The 22,367-nt window shown below is 35.6% G+C and overlaps 1 protein-coding gene across 1 annotated transcript; it reads left to right on the forward strand.

The window, feature by feature from the left end:
* The first annotated feature begins 105 nt into the window (after nt 1-105).
* gpr4 (G protein-coupled receptor 4) lies at nt 106-21,402 on the forward strand. The gene is given in 3 exon segments (XM_046862815.1): nt 106-371; nt 18,168-19,439; nt 19,442-21,402. Coding segments are annotated over 2 exon segments (1,098 nt in total). The 5' UTR covers nt 106-371; nt 18,168-18,649; the 3' UTR covers nt 19,750-21,402.
* The last annotated feature ends 965 nt before the right edge of the window (nt 21,403-22,367 follow it).

Below are 22,367 nucleotides of genomic sequence, written 5' to 3' on the forward strand. Positions count from 1 at the left end.
AAAAAAATATATATATATAATTTACTATCGTGCTTAAATCCTTTCTTTTGCCTTGGCCATGGCTGTATGGTAAGAGATACTGTACGAGATGAGTAGCCAGAGTTCACTGTTTGGCGCCATCATGTGAAGGCTATGAGGCGCGCGCGTGAGGGAGGGACCACGTCCTCGCTGTAGAGTAGCGTAGACCGCGTGCACCATGGGCACCACGGGCTTTCTCTGTCGCGCGCGCTCACTTTATCTTGCTGCCATTTATTCTTCTTCTTTTTTTTTTTTTTTTTTTTGAGAAGCACAGCGGCACGCGCTGAGTGACAGGAAGACCAAAGACTCTCACACACTTCCGGCCCAACTATCAGTCACAACATGACAAAAAAGTAAGTACTCCGGCTTATTGACGAATCTCTTTTTATCCTCTTCTTACACTTTGTTGCCAAGTGTGTAAGTTTAGAGCACGTTCTGGAGATGCTTTCGCAGAAACATCTTAACTCTCATGCGGTGCTGTGTAAAATAATAAACCTCTTTTTAAAACAAGTTAAAATGAAAATGGTAATAAAGCGTCATTTATTTGCGTTCACTTATTAAAAAGAATTGGGAACCGTTTTATACTGTCATCTCATGTAAAAGGCTGTAATATAGTGTAGACTATAATGTGCTCCACACTCAGAAATGGACTGATGTTGAAACATGACAAACATTTTGTAATACTTTTAAAACATTTAATAATAGTCAAAGTCTTGAAAAATATCTTCTCCAATGCGTTGGTTATGTTCTGCTATCTCTTCAAGCAGAACTTCTGAATGGGCTTTACGTCCAAGAAGAAGGCTGTTTACAATTATATCACATTTTTTATTCCAATATAATAAAGATAAATAAGTATATTTCTGTCATTATTTCATTATAATTTTGTATTATTTCTTTCTTAAGACAAATGCACACCTTTTAAGGTCTGTGATCCAGGATGAGAACAGGCAGATGGTCAATGGACCAGATATCAAACAAGAAATGTTAATGAAAGTGTAGAGGGATTTCATCTATAAACAGAGGGTAATACTTAAATCCCCAGTTCAGATGTTCTGTTATGTATCAGATCATTGACTTTTATTTTTTATGATCATTTTAGGAAATTGTGTCTCTGCAGTGCTGTGTGCTGGCTTGAATTTTTTGAGAATGGCAATTTGAGCCAAGAATGATTTAATTCCACATACCTGTCCTAGGCTCTCACTTGGCTTTGTGAGAAAAAAACCTTCAGACATTTAATCAATCCCTTGGAGGGAGCTGTAATTGCCCACTTGAGGATGGGAGATAAGAGTGAACATTAAAAGAGTGACGAGGAAAAGAGAGTAATGGCCTGGCGGACCAATGACATGTTTCCACCACTGCCACCCGCCTGCTTAATGACGGTGTTATGGGAAGCTAATGTCTGTTTTGTACACCAGACTGTGTGAGGGAAACTCTTTACCGCAGCAGTATTGAGGCATCGTAAGGGATTTTTATCAAACGTAACAGTAAACTCACATCAGCTGATAATTTGTATTTTGATACATGAACGCCGAGCCTGTTTTGCTGCTCAGGGTACTTACAAATAGAACAACAATCATGAAACTTTGGTTTGCACTGAATTGTTATTGCCCAAATTAGGCCTCACTGATCTGAAAGCTTAGTATAAACCCTAGTGCATCTTTTGGCACCGATAATTGTTACCGCTCGTTTCTCAAAGCTCTCAGTTTACTAATCTCTCACAAAACATTAATATTGATGACATGGAATGACATTTGTGGAATGACATATCTATTTCACTCAACGGTAACATGTAAACACCACAGAGTCAGTATAGCATTTGTTGATTAGACAAATACAGCTGACATTCCGAATAGCTGAACAGGCAGCACTCAATATAAATATCCCTTTTATTTCTGCATGCTGACTAGCTTAATAGAATCACTCAGTATTAATGATGTTAGAAGATAATGCAGACTATTGTATTTCTCTCGATTTGCCTGTGTAACTCAACACCTTCTTTGCAAGAGCATAATCTCCAGACTCCTCTGGGCCCCAGAAAAAGCAAAACCTTTTAGCATTGGAATGATCACATCTTTTTTCGGGAAAATGTCTAAAGAGCAGGTTTATTTTATTGTAGATCACCTTCAGCTGATCAGAAGGTGTGAGAAACCTTTTGGCAAACTCTACCATTATAAACTGTTTCTTGATTGGCCACCACAAGGTGTATCACCCTACTAAGTTTAGCTGCACAACATTTGCAGTGGCATAGTACATGTGGCACAGGAAGTGGTGCATTTGAGAACAGGATTTTTTTGTACATCAAGCAATTAATAGGACATCTGCCTTTCCCCAAGTGGCAGAAATACTGTCATATTGTGTGCATTTCAAATGGCTTATATAGACAGTTCAGTGTTAAGCTGTCCTGCACGCTTAATAAACTAAGACCTTTTTAAAATGTTTTTAGCTTTCTAAAAAAAGTTTATGCTTACGGAGCATTTGGTATATCTGCTCTTTTCAAACTTGCACCTTTCCTAGTATGGTATGTTTATTTAGCAAAACTCTTTATCTCGCACACTGACCCCCTCCCTCTCTCTCTCTCTTTCTCTTTCTTTCTCTCTCTCTCTCTCTCTCTCTCTCTCTCTCTCTCGCACACTCATGCATGCACACACACACACACACACACACACACACACGCACACGCACACACACACACAGAGGTAATGTAAATGTCAACCATACAATGCCAAAACTTGAGCACTGTTTAATCTGTATAATCAGATAGCTTTTAAACGGATACACACAGTTTAAAAATTATTTTAAGAAATTGTATCTGTTATAGATTTGTATTTCTCCTGAAAATTGGCTGCAAACGTATTAAAAGTTCACATAATTTGTGGAAAATGTATAAAAACTATTTGATGTTATATTTAAAGATCTCGTAGTTGCTCGGTTAGTAAAGAGCACTAGTTAAAGTATTAACAAATTATTTATCATACTTTGAAAAATGTCTGCATTTCACCAAATGCGTTAAACCCGCAATGTTACTCATACAATATGTAAACGTTCTCATTGACGTTAAGTTTGTGCAATCATGTACGCACAAATCATTTCCCAAACTTGTATTGCGCATAACTTCATTATGTAAAAGCCTGGGGAAAATTCCAGAACTATGAATGTGCCCGAATCAGTGATTCATAGAGGGAAAACTAAAATAATTCCTTTGCGTCTTAACTACAACTACAATCAATCTTTTTCCCAGAATATTTAGGTTAGGCATTTTTATTGATGCCTCCCTACTTTCATGTAACTCCACCCCCAGGATACAGAGTGGCCTGTAAAGTGTCTATAAAGTGACTGACATGCGGTGCATCCAAATACAAACCATTCTGGACCGTTTTATTATTTTTTTTAGCAATTTAATGTTTTTTTGTTAAGTCAATGGTCTTAATGCATTGCTTTACATATCTTTCATGAATATTTGTACAAGACAGTTGCACCTTTAAGCAATTATGGGTTTGCTTATTCCTCTATTAGATTATAAACAGTGTGCTATGGTTGCTTAGATCATACACTTCAGAGAACTTCTCTTATTTTGATGGAGAAATACTGAACCTTCATACAATTACAACAGCAGAAATGTGGGCAATTTTTTAGTTCACTTCTTAATTTTCTGTGATCTGTTGACACTTGGATAGAATTCATGGGCCGATATTATTGTTCTTTTATTGAATATTATAAGGTTACCTTTTAACAAAAAGCTTTCATAAGTTTCATGTGTTTCATAATGGCAAAGCCTGACTCTGTGATATTGATCAGTGATATTGTGATCTTCTGCTTCACATTGGGAATGACATTAGTGGACTATTTTTATTTCTCCTGTACATATGATGTCACCCCCTTTGCTTGAAATTCATTTTGGAGAATGTGTCAGGATCCTGCTCTCTTTGTGATAGAAGACAGAGTGTCATGAGTTGCAGTTCTTCCACATTTGTATTCATAAACAAATTAAAGCTTAATAAAGAAAACAGGAAAACCAAACGTTTGACACTAGTTTGTCTGAGTCAGCTTTTTAAACTGGTAGCAAACGCATCTGGTGTCTTTTCATCATTCTACCACACTGTTGCACAAGTCTTCAGCATCCGTTATAATGTGAAGACATGTTCTTATCACAGCATAGAGCTAAAGAGCTGAGGGATCATCTGCATTAAGCCTCGCCACTATTGCTAGTGATTTGCATTGAAAAAGCTGCCCTGTTATTGATATCATTAATTCTCCTAGCAAGACGCCAGCCTTGGGCTTTGTAGACATTCTGCCGCCTCACCAGCGTAGCATGAAACAAGCAGCCACATAAGTCAGAATTAACTATCTGACTTGTGTTAATGCCAAGAGGCTGCAACAGTCCCTGGTTCTTTAACAATGAGTCTCATTTGACCAGAGACAAACATTTTTTTTTTTTTTGTGGCAGCCTTGACTTAAGTAAGCCTGTAATATCTGAACCAGTTTTATTTTGTTACATGCACAAGGAATTTGTTTTGGTGTGTTAAAAGGTAAAACAATATACAAGTGATGGTTGGTCAGGGCCAGCAAAGCCTTCTCTGCTGGCCTAAACACTATCAGAAGCACTGACCTACATTTACAACCTAAATTCTAATATTTGGCTGCACTGCTTCCAGTACGTGTATGTGGATGTTAGATTTTTTGTCCAATCAGATTTCAGCCTCTATGTGCTGCCATATCAATCTAATCTGCCCAGGGCCTTTAAAGTCAGTACTGCTGGCCTTTTTATCTTAGTCTCTATTATCAACGGGTCTGTTTCTTTAACCAATCAGATTCCAAATTCGCCTCACAGGGCAGCAAGGTGGCCCAGAATAGCGTCAGCATTTATGCATCCTCTGATTGGCTGGTCAGAGGGAAACTGTTACAGCCAAGTTTGACTGGCAAAACACGTCTGTAGCACGCTGCACACATGAATACATCTGAGTTAGACTTTTTTCTACCTATTGAGAAAGAGAAATTGATTTGGTTTCGGACATACTTAAAAATACATTTTGAAGAAAAGCTAGACATCCTTAGAAAATTTCGGCCAACCCCAAAGCTAGCTAACTTGTCTCAGCCTGGAAAAGGGTTTGATCTCCACTTCCAGACCAGTGAATATGCGCGGTACCACTGGATTACAGCCTCTGGGGAGCGGAGCAATTTAGAAGTCTGCATCTCTGGTGAGTAGGGTGTATTTAATTAAAATCTTTTATGTTTTTGTCATGTTATTAGACAAATATTGATTCTGAACTGCTCCTGATGATGTAGGTGCACAGTTGCGGTTGTAGTGTAGAGGTTTAGAGCTTGCTTTAGTAAAAATGGTATTCACCCTCCATATGTGAAACGCCTCTCTCTCTGTAATGTTACGCGTTGTTATATTGTGTTTTTGTATTGTATTGATGGTTTCAATAATCGCGACGTGATAGTGGTGGTATTAAGAGGTGGATTTAGTCCTCACCCGGATGCTTTGGTACAAAATGCACAGCCCGCCACTGCAATATACAGATGACAATTTATAATTTACATCTTTATACAGAGGAATAAAGAATTACTTATAATCATTGTTGTGCTAGTTACTAAGAAATAATAACTAGTTACAGTTACTAGTTACTTCATTCAAAAAGTAACTCAATTACTTTGTTGATTACTTACAGTAAAAAGTAATGCGTTACTGTTAAAAGTAACGTTTTAGTTACTTTTTTAAAGAAAGTTTTTTAATGTTATCATTAATGCCCTTTTATGCGTTATCGTGTATACAAACACAAAACTGACTTAAACACAAAGTAATTTTTAAACACTATTTTATTTAAGTCAGACCAGCACAAACTAAATATATCACAAGGATTTTTGAAATAAATAACAAAACAAGCTGAATAATATATTCAGAATCAAAAACTAAAGTGGCTTCTGCATCATAAAAGCTGTTGTGTTGAGCTCTTAAAAATGTTCCTTTCACAGCTTAAGTATGAAAACTATCAACAATGTAGAACAGAAGGGCTAGCTTTTAGCTTCTAGCATGGAATTCCTGGAGGAGCTTCGACAGATTGGAGTTGCTGTTTATCACAGTAGATACGACCTTCGAACCAGAAAGACACAGCTTACATTTGACTTAAAAGTTTTTGTCTTTATACTCAACTAAAGTGAAATAATGAGCATATTTCCACTTTGAGAAACTCGTCTTGCTCTCGCCTCGACTCACCATTACTGCCGCATATACAGTGGAACCCGGTTATCTCGCCCTCGGTTACCTAGACAACCCTATTAAGTCGACGTTTTTGAAGTGGAACCGCCAAATTCTTGCTTTTTCTAAGCATTTTTTATCGGTTATGTCGACTTTTTATATGTCGCCGAACCATGATATCTCGAGCACAAGGGGGGAAAAATTTGGCATTTAACGTCGGTTATCTCGGTGCAGCCGCAGAAGAACTCGCGGAAGTGGCGGAAAAATCAAGGCTTACAGCTGCTACAGGTGTTGTATTGTATACTGGTGAATCTCTGCTGTTAGTTAGTGCACATATGCCTTTTGTTGTTAAATGTTATGCGATGAACGGGAGGTGAAAGCCGCGCTTGGCGGCGCGGAACGTGTGATGACCATCCAAAATCATAGAATGAACACCGGCAGGATCAGAGGGAATCCGTTGAGAGAGTGCCGGTGGAAAGGCACGTACCGGGATACGCATGCGCGATAAGAACGACCGCCGTGAACCAACATATACCAACAATAACGGACAGTGAGAGTGTGGAAGTTCAAATAGGAGCTGGTGATGATGATAAACGAGCACCATATGTGCGCGATTGAAGCGGAGCTTCAGAGAAAGCGGCCGAGAAAGCACCTGACACGCTGAAGGGGGCTGAAGGGGGTGTGGCAGGTGAATTCCTGACAGATAAACATGTGCTGTATGTATTTTTATAGCATGCCTTCATCAAACAAATCGCGGCAACGCTGTTGTGTAAAAAAAAAACCTTCAAAAACACGTGCATGTACATTCTCATTTATTAACGCACATCATGCACATAAAGAAATTTCAAGCACGTTAATATATTGCCGCCATTTTGATTTTCGTTTATCTCGATCATCGGTTACCTCGATGCTTTTTGGCAACCCCCTAGGACATCGACATAACCGGGTTCCACTGTACTTAAATAAACGGAAACACGCCCACAGTGCGTCTTCTTCGTGTTTACAGTGGTTCAGCCACCAATCCTACAATGCGTCGCTGCTGTAAACAGGTTAGACTGTAGGCTACACTTCAGCCAAAATCAATGATTTTGATGCTTTACAGTATTAATTACTGTCAAACGTAACTGCGTTACAGTAACGCAATACTAGTAACATGTTATTGCCCAACACTGCTTATAATTATATTACTGTTAACAACAATGTAAAAGAGTTGAAAATGAATACTGACCATGTTTATATCTGTGAATTCCTTTGGATCCTATACAGTAAGTCAGTTCCGGTCCACCTGTGTTTAAAATGTTTGAGTTTATATTAGATTGTCTTTGACCATTTCTTCTTTTTATGCTATACATTTCTAGATTTCTTGCTAAAATCTAGATGTCACATGAATGTCTGTAAGGTGTTTAGTAAACAAGTTAGTGTGCTGATGAATAATAAACTGTAATGAACTGGAAAAAAAAATTCCTTTCTGCATCATGAACTGTATGATGTTTAAAACTCCAGGCCTGCACTGTACAGTGCAGAAGATAAGAGTTAAAGGCGTCAAGCGGCACTAGGTTAAACGTTTCTTATTGAGCAACTTTATAGAACAATTCTAACACAGCTCAGCCAAAGAGTTTGTATAGCCCAGTATAAAAAAAAAGGCTTGCATCGTATTTGCTAAATTAAAATCTTTCAGCTTTAGTTTTTACATTTGCAATTTGGTTCTCTGGGAGATTATACCTCATGCTCTAAGAATAAAGTGTTTATTGGTGAAATTGGAGCCTTATTGTTATGCAGTGTATGTTGATACAGAAGGGACTTTCACTATATGAGTACAGCTCAGTTCCCTGTGTCCCAGTTTCAGCATATTTGTGCCACAAGGCCAATAAATAATTCAAGGTGATACAAGGTGAAATCATTGTTAGGGTCCTCTTTAGCTACCTGCACATGCATCATATTGAGTAGCTTGCAGCCCAATTAAATTAGTTCCCTTCCAGTTGCATAACTTTAAATTTCAATAACTGTATGTCTCAGAATGATGTGACTTTTGTGTGTGTGTGTGTGTGTGTGTGTGTGTGTGTGTATATATATATATATATATATATATATATATATATTTATACAGTGAGGAAAATAAGTATTTGAACATTCTGCTATTTTGCAAGTTCTCCCACTTAGAAATCATGGAGGGGTCTGAAATTGTCATCGTAGTTGCATGTCCACTGTGAGAGACATAATCTAAAAAAAAAAATCCAGAAATCACAATATATGATTTTTTTAACTATTTATTTGTATGATACAGCTGCAAATAAGTATTTGAACACCTGTCTATCAGCTAGAATTCTGACCCTTAAAGACCTGTTAGTCTGCCTTTAAAATGTCCACCTCCACTACATTTATTATCCTAAATTAGATGCACCTGTTTGAGGTCGTTAGCTGCATAAAGACACCTGTCCACCCCATACAATCAGTAAGAATCCAACTACTAACATGGCCAAGACCAAAGAGCTGTCCAAAGACACTAGAGACAAAATTGTACACCTCCACAAGGCTGGAAAGGGCTACTGGGAAATTGCCAAGCAGCTTGGTGAAAAAAGGTCCACTGTTGGAGCAATCATTAGAAAATGGAAGAAGCTAAACATGACTGTCAATCTCCCTCGGACTGGGGCTCCATGCAAGATCTCACCTCGTGGGGTCTCAATGATCCCAAGGAAGGTGAGAAATCAGCCCAGAAGAGGAGGAGCTGCTAAATTACCTGAAAAGAGCTGGGACCACCGTTTCCAAGGTTACTGTTGGTAATACACTAAGACGTCATGGTTTGAAATCATGCATGGCACGGAAGGTTCCCCTGCTTAAACCAGCTCATGTCCAGGTACGTCTTAAGTTTGCCAATGACCATTTGGATGATCCATAGGAGTCATGGGAGAAAGTCATGTGGTCAGATGAGACCAAAATAGAACTTTTGGGTCATAATTCCACTAAACATGTTTGGAGGAAGAAGAATGATGAGTACCATCCCAAGAACACCATCCCTACTGTGACGCATGGGGTGGTAGCATCATGCTTTGGGGTGTTTTTCTGCACGTGGGACAGGGCGACTGCACTGTATTAAGGAGAGGATGACCGGGGCCATGTATTGCGAGATTTTGGGGAACAACCTCCTTCCCTCATTTAGAGCATTGAAGATGGGTCGATAATAAAGAAAACCATTGTCCAGTAGTGTGTGTGTTTGCATATAAATCCTTATATATATATATATATTTCCCTTTGTGGCTTACTAAACAGGAATATGCTAAAGTAACCCTAGATAGTGTGGTACAGCCTGAAGTTAACCTAAAAAATATACTTTTCCTATCACAGTAAGGGTCTAAAGTATGTAACTCTCATGCCACAGTCTATTGGCAACCATTTAAATGTTTTATAAAATAGTGATTGACACCATGTTTTTAGACATGTATGGTTATATTTAAATGTTGTGGAATGTCTGCAAGGGCACTTAGTTCCTGCTGTCTTTGACATTTTAACAGCTATAAACAGTTGTTTCCACACCAGCCCCACTTTTTTTTCTGCCTTCTTGAAGTTACTGAGGGCAAAAAAACTTAGTATGTCATAAAAGTGAGAAAGTGGAAAGCTTAAAACCCCTCTGTCCTGAAGACTGTTTCGTGTCATTACTAATTATACACCAATAATTTTGTAATCCATTTATTATTAGCCTTAGGAATGTATAAGCTGTTAAAGTATAATTAATAACGTATAAGAACTAGTGCTTTACTATATCATTCATTTTACGGAAATGGTGACAACAGCATTATGGAAACAGCACTGTGGTATAATATAAAATAAATCCATAAAGATTTAGACTTCCATGACCGTCATGCTGTGGAATGCATTTGATGTTGCACAGGTGAATTTTTTATTACTGTTATTTCTACCTAATTCTGCAATTTGCCAAAATATGACTTCTATTTGTTCCTCAGAAATTTACTGGCAAAATCAGAGCAGAAATAGTTATTTAAGACTTACATGAGATAAGAATGGGCTCTTACCTAAAGCTTTTAATGGAAAGAAAATTAGAAGTACCTGATGAGATTATTAAAGAGACCATTCTAAATTAACTGTGTCATTGAAATTGATTATGAAAATGAGATGAGACACATAGAATCTTTAAAGCCATGTGTGATATGACCGTTACTATAGTTTTATTCTGGTGATGATAGACTAAAGGCAGAGTGAGCCGCATACCTTAAATTATTATTATCCGGTCATGACCTGCTCTCAACACGGGGCAATAACAAGTATATGCAGTCGGGCAGTCTTAAAATAGTAAAGCAGACAATCAGAAAATCATAGTCACTAACAGTCAATTGACAGAAAGTGTACATTTTGTGGGTGACTGAAAATATATGGTCAATAAAACAAAGTCAGACTGATAATGATTATGATTTGGTTGTTCTTTCATTAATGTGTTAATTTATTATTCTTCAGTTAAACTTCCTTCTGGTCAGGGTTTTGGTAGTGATAGATTATGTTGGAATTATTTTAAGCTTCACTCTAATGGGCCGTTCTTACATGCTCAGATACTGTATATTATTTTAATTAATAATTTGCGGAGACCTTAAAGTAAAGTGCATCTACAAATAAATGAGTGTTTAATGACTTTTTTGAAATTATGTCACTGTTACAAAGTATTAATGCAAAATGTTTACATATTTTTCTAAGAGTAAAGTGTTTTAGGATAAATATTACTTTTAAAGGGCTTGTTTACCATGCAGAGTGTTTATTATTTTCCTTACTACTGCCTGTCACTGCCATGCATACTTTATTAAAGGTTTATGCTTTACACCTTAAAACAATTCAGTATTGCTAATATTGTACATGTCAACAGATTTCCTTAAGCTATATTTGGCACATATGACTAGTATTGTATTTAATAAAGCTCAAAATTGCTCAGTTATTAGAAATAATTGTTCATTTTTATTACTAAAGTTACTTAATGATTATTATCAATTATTATTTTTAAAATGTTTAGTAAGGCAATATTATGTTGGACTTTTAGAATAAAGTTTTCTTGCAAGATTTTATTTATGAAGAAACAGAAGTAGCCACTAAAAAAATACAAATGTGGAAGTGGTTCAGGAAATGTAATTAGTCTTTCCATTTTACATAACAATGAGGACATGTTTATTCATTGACAGAGTGTTTCTGTTGTTTTCAAACTCAAATTGATTGTGAAGCCGAAGATTACATAGCCTCTCAACAAAAAATGTGGTCACTGAGCAACAGCACCACACTGCTGAGAAACAAAAAGTTAAGTATCAGCTTTATCTGATGCTGCAATTGCAAGCATTTTATAGGAAATTGGAAACAGCGGCTGTATTAGGCTTATATTCATATCTGACCGAGACACAGATTTAAATTTTGTCATGATTGCGGGGAGATTCATATTTTACACTTTTTTTTTATATTTCACTAGATAGTGCTTTTCAGTATTACAGTACAAACAGCAGCACAGTACTGACATACTTTAAACCACTTTATAAGGAATTAAGAAGTTTTATAACTACAATGCAAAACCCGAATATATTATGTAGACTACAAGACCTGTTTCCTGAATTTCTAGGTGATAGTAACTGTCTTTCTAGGTAATAGAATCTAGAGCAGAAGTGTCAGCCAATTTAAAAAAAAATAAACATGCTGAAAACTGTCCAATATTGCATGTTAATGCAAATGTTATTAAAACACTCTCTCCAGAGCAAATATTATGATAATTTCTAGGCCTGCAATGCTTGAATTTCTGGTCATTCAGAGAAAAACAATGTAATGTATATTATGATGGTACATAAATACAAAACAGAGTACTCTTTGTCTCTTACACGCAGAATGCATACATGTTTAAATCACTGTTTGCTAAATATTCTGCATGGTGATATTTGAATAAACTGATTCTGACTGAAATGTAATTCAGACAAGATTGTGCTTCAGTTAATCATGCATATATATACCCAACTTAAATACAAAAAAATGATTGCTGATATTAGATCAACAAAGTTTTTGCCATTTTTTTGTTAAAGCAAATAATTTAGTAGTAGTAGTATTTTACTATAGTATAGATAAAGTATATTTATCTTATTAGCACTTATAGCTTTTCATCTATAGCTCTTAATGCTCTTTTCAAACATCTCAGAATCTTTGCAGTTTGTCCTTTTGCCTTTCATCTGTATTCTATTCCATTGGCTTTATTGCTGAGGACTTGTCTGGCTGAGCGAAAGTATTCCTGCACTAATGTATAAGGTTTTGAGTAGTCCTAATGAACAAATAAATAATTGAGAGCTTTATTTAGACTGATCTTCCTGCTGATCTCTTTTCCCCCCCATATCTCTCTCACTCACTCCCTCTCTATGTCTCTCTGTCTATCTTTCTCTCCCCCACTTGTTCTTTCTCTCTAAGTCTCTCACTCTACCCCACGCCTTCTCTCTCTCTTTGTATCTTCTCCACACCCACTCCCTCCTCAGATGGAAGGGGAGAAGTCCATCTTTCAGCTCTCGCTTATTAAAAAGCTGCTAGCTTCATTTTGCTCTTGCCGGCTGTGTGTTTACTGTTGTGAGGATGATGAACGAACATGGGGTCTTTCCCACCAGGCTGAGGAACACAGGCTCAGAGGGCAGTGAACATGCTGTGTTGTCAGGAAGTGCTGTGTTTATGTTCATCATTTAGCATGATTAAATGGAATGATCTACAGGAATGCTTGTCACAAACACAACGTTGCTAATGGTTCAACACAGTCCATCTGCTTGAATCTAAGGAAAAGTGTGTAAAGGTTTAGTTGAAGAAGCTATGTGACTGACAAATTAATTAATTTAAACAGAAATTAATTCAAACCCTTTCAAATGTGTCAAAAGTGTTTACATGCATTATTTTCTAAATAAAATAATAATAATATAAATATAGGTGTTACATGGTTTGTAAACATATTTCTTTGAGCCTCTAGCTGTGCTTGATCAGAGATTCTCAAACTATTTGTAGCCTCCTTTAGATGTTAAAAACAAAATAGATATATACACACAAACAAACAAACAAACAAACAAACAAACAAACCCTGACCTCTTTGGTAAATATTAGGATCATTATTTGAAGGCATAAAATATTTAGGCTATTTATTATTTCCTATAGCTTTTTTTATTCCTTTTCACTGACAAGACATTAGGTCCAAGTTAGATCCAAACTTGATTGAAGTGACCAGTAAAACAGTTGAATAACTATAATAGCTTGATTCGAGTCATATCCAGTATGTAACCATGGGACATGATTAAGAATGCTCAGATCGAAATTCCTGTGGCTTTTTTCAATCACGTATGCACATATCACTGTTGTCATTATCCAGTGTCAGCAATAGAGGTGTCTCTGCAGGTGTATTGAGGCAGATATTTGTCACATAAAAAAGCTTTGTCACACTGTGAAAATCTACATTTTTTAACAAATTCCTTAGTACTTTTTTTTAGTAAAGATAGTCTAAAGCTGTCTGTGTCAAACATCATTTTATCTATAAACATTGCACACTAACAGTAGAGTGCACATGCATGGAGAGATGGATCTGTGTCAGTGTTGGACCGTGCATTTGGTACCTAAGCCTTCAGTGAGGACTTAACCAACTTAATCCACCTCTTAATACCACCACTATCTTGTTGCATTTATAGCAACCATCAATACTATGCAAAAATGCAATATAACAACGCGTGGCATTACAAAGAGAGAGGCATTTCACATATGGATGGTGAATACCATTTTACTAAACAACCTCCAAACTCTACACTACAACCACAACTGTGCCACCTACATCATTTGGAGGCAAAGTCCTGACCTGAATTCTATTGAGATGCTGTGGTATGACCTTAAACAAGTCGGTACATGTTTGAAAACTCTCCAATGTGGCTGAATTACTACAATTCTGCATAAATGAGTGACCAAAATTCCTCCACAGCACTGTAACAGACTCATTGCAAGTTATCGCAAATGCTTGATTGCAGTTGTTGCTGCTAAGGGTGGCCCAACCAGTTATTAGGTTTAGGGGGCAAACACTTTTTCACACAGGGCCATGTAGTTTTGTAGTGGATTTTGTTTTCCCTCAATAATAAAAACTGAAAACTGCATGTTGTGTTCACTTGTGTTATCTTTTACTAATATTTAAATTAGTTTGATGATCTGAAACATTAAAGTGTGACAAACATGAAAAAATTAAGAAATCAGGAAAAATCAGGAAATCAGGAAAAATTTTCAGGTGTGAAAAAGTGATTTTTTCCTGATTTCTTATTTTCTCACTGTATGTCCGAGATCAAATACATTTCTCTTACTCTGTCAGCCATTGTGGGTATGAAAAAAAGTCTAAATCGGATGTATTAATGTGTGCACCGTGCTACAAACGGGTTTTGCTAGTTGAACTTGGCTGTAACAGTTTCCCTCTGACCAACCAATCAGAGGACAGAAAAATTATTCTATTCTAGGCCAGCTGACCCTGTGAGGCGAATTTGAAATCTCATTGGTTAAAGAAACAGACCCATTGCTAATATAGTTTAAGGTACATCAACCAGCACTAATGAGTGTAAAGGCTCTGGGCAGATTAGATTGACATGGAAGCACATAGAGGCTGAAATCTGATTGGACATAAAAAATCTAACATCCACATACTCATACTGGAAGCAGTGCAGCCAAGAGAAACACTACAAAATGAAGAGAATAAACTGTTTGGAATAAATTAATAAAATTGTATGAAACAAACAAAATAATTTAGGTTGGAAATGTAGGTGCTTTTGCTTTGCTGGCCCAAACACCCACCACTGATCTGTGTAAGGTTAGCATGTTGGCTAAGAATGCATTGTGCTGTAATCATATTTAGCATCCTAGCAAACTGTGTTCTGGACAACATTTGTAAGGTTTTTCAGAGCAGCTCCAAATGTGTATCTAAATTCATAATCACTACTTATTTAACTCATAGAGACAAGTGAGTTTGTATTTCAGAGGGCTGTAGTGCTCACGCAGAGGAATTTTGTACGTTTCAAGTGCAGTATGTCTCAGGTTATTTTAAGTGCATAGGCAACAGTAGGCTGTGCACGAAATATGTACAATGTCGGTGTGCAGTTCCATATTTTATGTATCTTATTCTTTTTATGACGCAGTGAGGCCAAATAAGTTTTAAGACAGTTTTATTTTACAATTATTATTATTCCAGTTCATTTATGAGTTCAAGCTGAAATCTTCCTAATCAATGGCAACATCCTTAATAATAATATGAGCATTTATATCCCAAACTTATTTATATCTATATTTATTTTTTATATAACTTTTACATTTGCTCATTTAAGTTATAGATACAATAGAAGTGTATTTAAAAAAACAAGGCAATATTGTCAAAATGTATTTCCCTTCACTGTATATATTGAGCTCTTGTTTGCTCTCTGCCCTTTCAGTCTGACTTTGCAATTCTAAGCATATTATACTGATATGATCTCTTCCTCCATTTTTTATTGTAACTGTCAGAGTTTCTGTACAGTAAAGTTTGTTGCTACAGTGAGTGTCCTTTCTTGATGGTTTGCAGAGTACCTACTGTTGGATTCTTAGTATACTGTATTTATATATGAATTACACAATTAAATCTGAACATTTTATTTTAGTAAACATCAACACCAGCAGACAATTTCTTCAAAAGCAAACATATATTCAATGATTAAATGATCAAAACTGGTTATTTAAAATATTGAATATTAGTTTATTGTTGATTATGAAGTGTTACCTATCTTTAAGACAAAATAATAAAGAGAGGCACTAAAGTTATAGGAGAAAGATATCAATTGCAAAATTTAAATAGTGAAAAAAATAAAATGTGAACAGGAACACTGACAGCTTTGGGATTCTCTGTCTCTCAGTATTCTCCCAATTTTTTTCATGACAGCTTGTTTTGCTTGTCATTGGTAAATCTTCTCGTGTGTGCTTTAACTCCAGATGTACCAGACGTCATATACTGCCTGGTTAAAATCAGGTCTGGAGTAAGAGTTGGCTTTGGTATTTTGTTTTTGATTTTGTCTTTCACTTAGGATTATAAATGTAGATGTACTTTTTCACTCAACTGTACTGTTCTGTACTGAATCTGTGATATTTGATACAAATTATTGAAGAAGTATTTGCTTGAAGTATATGAAACAGAGATCTTTTCATAAGTTGTTGAAAATGCACAGAAACTGCATACCACATTTTGGGTCTGTGATTCTGTTTAGGGTTCTGTCTTCTTATTTTATAAATATAAATTAAAATTGTTTAAAAAAGAATTCCAAACTTTACAGCATGCTCTGTTTATCTTGAGGCCACATTTCAGATTGCTGTTCTTGTTTGTTTGTGTGTGCATGTGGTTTATTAGGACTCTGAAAATAAAAGCAATTATTTTAAACCAATCTTGTATTTGTCCTAGTTAGAGCAGCATCATGTGGAAAAGTTTCTTATGAATGGAACATTTAAGGTCTGCTGTTTGTCAAATGACCATATTCCAACATTGCAATGTATAACTGTTTTTGTTCTGTGAAGTTGACTTTGTGTATTGTGTAATAGTACACATAATTTTAGTCCATGCAAAGCTAAGCAGTCAATCTTTAAGATTAGTGAAAAGATGCATAATTCTTTAGAAAAATCTCCCTACGTCCTATGTTTACATGTCTGTGTCGCATTATTTCAACATACACAGTTAATTAATAGCACATTCCGAGCAGGAAAAATGTACACTGTTGAAATTTTTGAAGACTGTGCTAAATCTCATGTTTGTGACTTAATTGAAATCACATGATCATTTACATCAGATTATTTTCCTGAAATCTCTTGTTTATATATATATATATATATATATATATATATATATATATATATATATATATATATATATATATATATATATATATATATACAAAAAATAGAGTAAGAGAGACAGAGAGGAAGACAGCAATTTTACCCATTTCATATCACAATACAATATATAAATACAATTATAGTTAGTTATAAACAAGAAGCATAATTAATCCTCAAGAACTATTTGACAGTGAAGATTGATTGTAAGCTTTTAATTGAGTTGTGGGAAATAGTCCAGTTTCTGCACTGAATATTTGCTATTTCTGCTTAAGTGATTAATGAATATTCTAAGGATTTTGTTCGTGAGTGTGGATGTTTTTTGCATGCCATGTTAAATGACATTTGTTAATCTCCACATTTCATTCTATTAACTTTGCTCCATCAATGGTCATTTGAATGTATGTCCGTGGAAGATAATATAAACAGTTCCATACAAATAGAGACTTAGATTTCCATCCAGCTAGCAATGTTACAACACTGCTCTCCAACACTTTAAACACAATTGCTTCTTATCTTTGTCAGTGTATATTAGGTGAGTGTTAAAAATGATCCAGGGAATTAATGTAATTTGAATAAGAGAATATAAATTATGCATTTGAAACATTGAGTAGCCTCATATGTAAGATCTAAATAATTCTGTATTATGCAGGCACCACATAAGCAACAGCATTTTGCAATCTTTGTAGTGACTTTTATGAATATTACATAGTTGACCTAAATGACAGTAAACCTCTATTAAACTATTATAACAGTATTCCAGTTTTACAGACTGAAGTCACGCAGGGCGTATTCCCACCTCATGTTCAATGTTTTTGTAATTGACTCTAGATCCTCTGCTATCTTTCTCTGTATAAAATGAATAATGAACATAAATTTCTGAAGTAAAAAAAAATGCAAGTATAATAATGAAGTAAGAATGATTATATCTGAGTTCAGTTTGCTTTGTATATAATTATTCTATACATAATCATTCATATAATTATGCTTTAATGCCATCAAGCTGATCTAATTAGACCTAAAGCTGTTAGACCTAATGCATTTGATTTTCAACCCTAACTTTTTCTACCTTTTTTTTTTCTTTTTGCAGATGGCTATGGCTGATGGGGGCCAAAGAAAATAAAGCAGAAAGCAGCATTCAGTGAAAGAAGAGAAGGAGACCATGTGGTGAAGTTCAGCTGTTACTGACTGATAAAGGAGCACATCCTTTTTTATGCCTCACTTTAGAACATCTCTCTTGTACAGTTGAGAGCACTTTCATTATTTAATACCATTGGTGCTGGTAATTTCAAAATTACTAGAATCTACCATTGGTCTCCTTTTAAATATCCTTATAGCAAAGGTTTTACAGCCAGTCATAAAGTGTGGTGGAGACCTGAACCTTTAAGATCACCATGGTTGAGTGGCATGGGCACAGGATATGTGTTTGTGCCATAACCAGAAGCTGAAGATTTATGAGAAAGAACAATAGGAATGTATCACAGAACCTAATGAAGATTTTCAATGTAATGTTTCATACCAAAACATGACTTGATGATTTAGGACCTTGAACAGCACAACTATTCCTTGATTATGATAGCAGGTTACATAATACGTGAGGAGATGTGTAACATCTCAGCTTCTTGTAATGTTGATTCAAACATCGATCATTTTTTTCAGCCAGTGCTATACATTATTGTTATCATCCTAGGATTCCCGGCAAACTGTATGGCTCTGTGGGCTGCCTATTTGCAAGTAAAGCAAAAGAATGAGCTGGGTATTTATTTAATCAACCTTTCTGTGGCTGACCTTCTTTACATAGCGACATTGCCACTTTGGATTGATTATTTCCTCCAACATGATAATTGGATACATGGGCAAGGGGCTTGCAAGCTGTTTGGTTTCATATTCTATACCAACATATACGTAAGCATTGCTTTTCTCTGCTGCATTTCTGTGGATCGTTATTTGGCGGTGGCCTATCCGTTACGGTTTGCCAAAGTGCGTCGAGTCAAGACAGCTGTTTTAGTCAGTGCCATAGTCTGGATTATGGAAATCGTGGCCAACTCAGCACCACTTTTTCACGATGAGCTCTTTTCGGACCGCTTCAATCACACCTTCTGTTTTGAGAAGTATCCGATGCAAGACTGGGTGGCAGGCATGAACCTTTACCGCATCTTTTTGGGCTTCTTGGCTCCCTGGTGCTGCATGTTAGCAGCATACAAAGGAATCCTGAAGGCAGTACGCGGCAATGTTTCAACCGAGCAGCAAGAGAAAGCTAAGATCAAGAGGCTAGCACTTAGCCTTATCCTCATAGTGCTTCTGTGCTTTGGACCTTATCATATGCTCCTGCTGTGGCGCAGTGTTCTTTTCTCATCAACCCCTGTGACTGTCGAGTAGAAGAGTATTTATTTACTGCCTACCACATAGCCCTTGCTCTCACCAGCCTCAATTGTGTGGCAGACCCTATCCTATATTGTTTTGTAAATGAAGGCGCTCGCAGCGACGTAAGCCAAGCCCTGGCCACCCTTATGACATTTTGTCACCGAGGACAGACAACAGCATTGTTAATGGGGGGATCCATTACTGTTGAAACACCTCTGGCCAGCAAGAAATCTAATTCCTATAAAAGTGAAATTGAATCTCTGAAAGAGGAGTGTCTTCAAATGACTAAACTTAGTGTTAAAAAGTAAAGCGGTATAGTATTTGTGTAGTGTCTATGTATATCAAGAGATTTTCAGGGACCCTGAGCCTTGTGTTTTCTCACAGATTATGGCAACAATGTTGGCGTTTAAATAAATTATTCATGTAAAATCCAGCTCCTTGAATGTTATACCAGACGCCTTGTTTATTACTGTAAAGTACTGGGTGTTGTCATTTAAAAATTTAACATTCAAATTTTTTTTTTTCTTCCAAAAATGATTTTACATTTTACTCATCCCTGCTAACTTATCTGATATAAATACTTTTCTTTATTTATAGCTTATGCCACCATGTAGCTCAAAGCAAGAACATCATGGCAGAGTTGCAGCGGTACCAAGTATAAAAATGTTTTTGTAGGAAATGATTACTTGTTCCAAGGTTAAACAGACAGGATATTTAAACAGTTAGTATGGCAAACACCAAAATAGTAGTGGCAGGTTAAAAACCCTCTTGTAAAAAAATATTTGATTTATTATTATATACAACTTAAATTCCCAAAGGATGAGTACAGTCAGCAATTTATTCAAGTGTTTCACTGATATACAGTATATTGTAGTATATTCTTAATATGAAAAAAATATAAAATACCTGAAAATATGAATTCTACCATGTCACACGCAATATTCAATATACTAAGTTTATTCAGTATGAGTACTGTAGTGTTACATATACACTACCGAATAATGTTGTCAAAACGTAACAATTATTTTAAGTTGAAATTAAAGGCAATTGAGTTTGCTTTTTTAATTATTATTGAATTTTAATTAAAAACTATTCATTTAAGAATTGTTAGTCTTTTTTTTTTTTCTTTGTCAGCATGAAAAGCATCTGTTGTTACAAAGTTTATGATTACAGTTTTAATAAACCTTAAATACAAATTTACATTTCAAATACTAATTATATATTTTATTATTATTACTATTTTTATTAATATATTTGAATATGGCCATATCATAGAAAGTTATATTTAATCACATATCTCAAAATTATTTAAGAAATTTGCAATCTATCAAAATATTTGCTATTGGGGTCGTTTTCCTTTTCTCAGTAACACAGCTTTTCAGAGAGAATAAAATGTATGACATAAATATGAGTCACAAACTGTGCATCAAATAAGTCTTATTCATTATCGAATTGAAAAATGTATTTATTGTAGATGAAGATGGTGAAAATAATATTTTAGGTTTTAAATGAACTGTAGCAAAGCACTGTGGAACTGATGTGAAAATTTGCGATCACGGTTTAAAGGGTTTATTTTATTATTTTTTAGGTGTTTGGGTTTTGCAGTAACTGTTATGAAAATGTGAATATTCCAAAATCTAAAGCACCTGAGGATATCAAGAAGTGTTATATTACCAAGGCCGGTGTATGCTTGAGAATTGATGTTGATCTACTTATTATATTGATGTTCAAATTCATGTGTCAGATTTCTATTGTTTGTTTATTTTCAGTGGCTGAAATAGAGTGATGAAAATGCAAACAAATAACATATTTTGCACATGTTTACATTCCTGTTCAGATGCTTTCTTGAAAATTTCCACTGTAAATCATGAATGTCTTTTATCAGGTTTGCAGATGAACTGGTGTGTGGGTGGGGGATGTTGCCTGTTATGCCAAAATGAAATAAATTATGTACTTTTAAATCATTTGTTAGTTTGGTTTGCCTTGCGCTCATACAGAGAGAATGAATAAGAGAGAGCACTGAGTTTGTTGTTTAACATTTTAAAATGGAGATAGTTGAGTTAACAAAATGTACGGCAAAATCAACAAAATGAATTAAAATCAAGAGTTGATATACTCCAGGAGAAATCAAATAAATACTTTGAGTATACACAAAACTGGAGATTTTGCTGTTAACTATAGAGCAGACATTACTAGAGAACATGATGTCTTTATTTTCTGTGAGTTCTTTACTGAAGGTCTTTCAGCACATCAGTGTGGCTCACATCATTATGTGCCATTGATCTATGCTGTTCTTGAGGTGTCACCCTGAAGGTGTTTATCTGATCATGCATGAGGACGTCATTCTCCATGACATGTCTTCAGATTGCACTTTTTATAGCACCTCAGCCAGACCCAGGCTCTTAATCTATACACTGTGAATTATGTATTATATCATCACTCATAGAGGACCACTGCACTGCAGTCTTCAGCTTTGTACTTCATTTAACACAACTGATTCAACACACCTAATGACCAAGGACATCGTGGTCTGAATTTGTTCTGTTAGAAGAAATAAAACACTGCTTATGGGGCATTCATGTATGTGAATAATTCATGCTAGTGACTGTAAAGGTTTAATCATTAACTTTGTGTGCTAGAAATGTACAAAACGATTTGCAAAGATTTTATTTACTAACAACCTTTTATAAGGTCTATGTGAATGTGAACATATCTAATAATTCATCATCTGTTTTTTTTTTTTTTTACTGAGTCATAACTCATACATTATAACATTTGACAGAGAAAAACCAGTACAAACCAAGATACAGTCATAGCAGTTAATCATTAGAAGAGATTTACATGAATGGGCAGAAAGGGGCCACAGCCACACCAAAATTACCCTTTAAATTTACCATCAGAGACACAGCCACCTTTACAGCTACAT

Source organism: Silurus meridionalis, chromosome 12 (genome assembly GCF_014805685.1).
Source record: "Silurus meridionalis isolate SWU-2019-XX chromosome 12, ASM1480568v1, whole genome shotgun sequence".
In the NCBI taxonomy this organism is placed as follows: Eukaryota; Metazoa; Chordata; class Actinopteri; order Siluriformes; family Siluridae; genus Silurus; species Silurus meridionalis.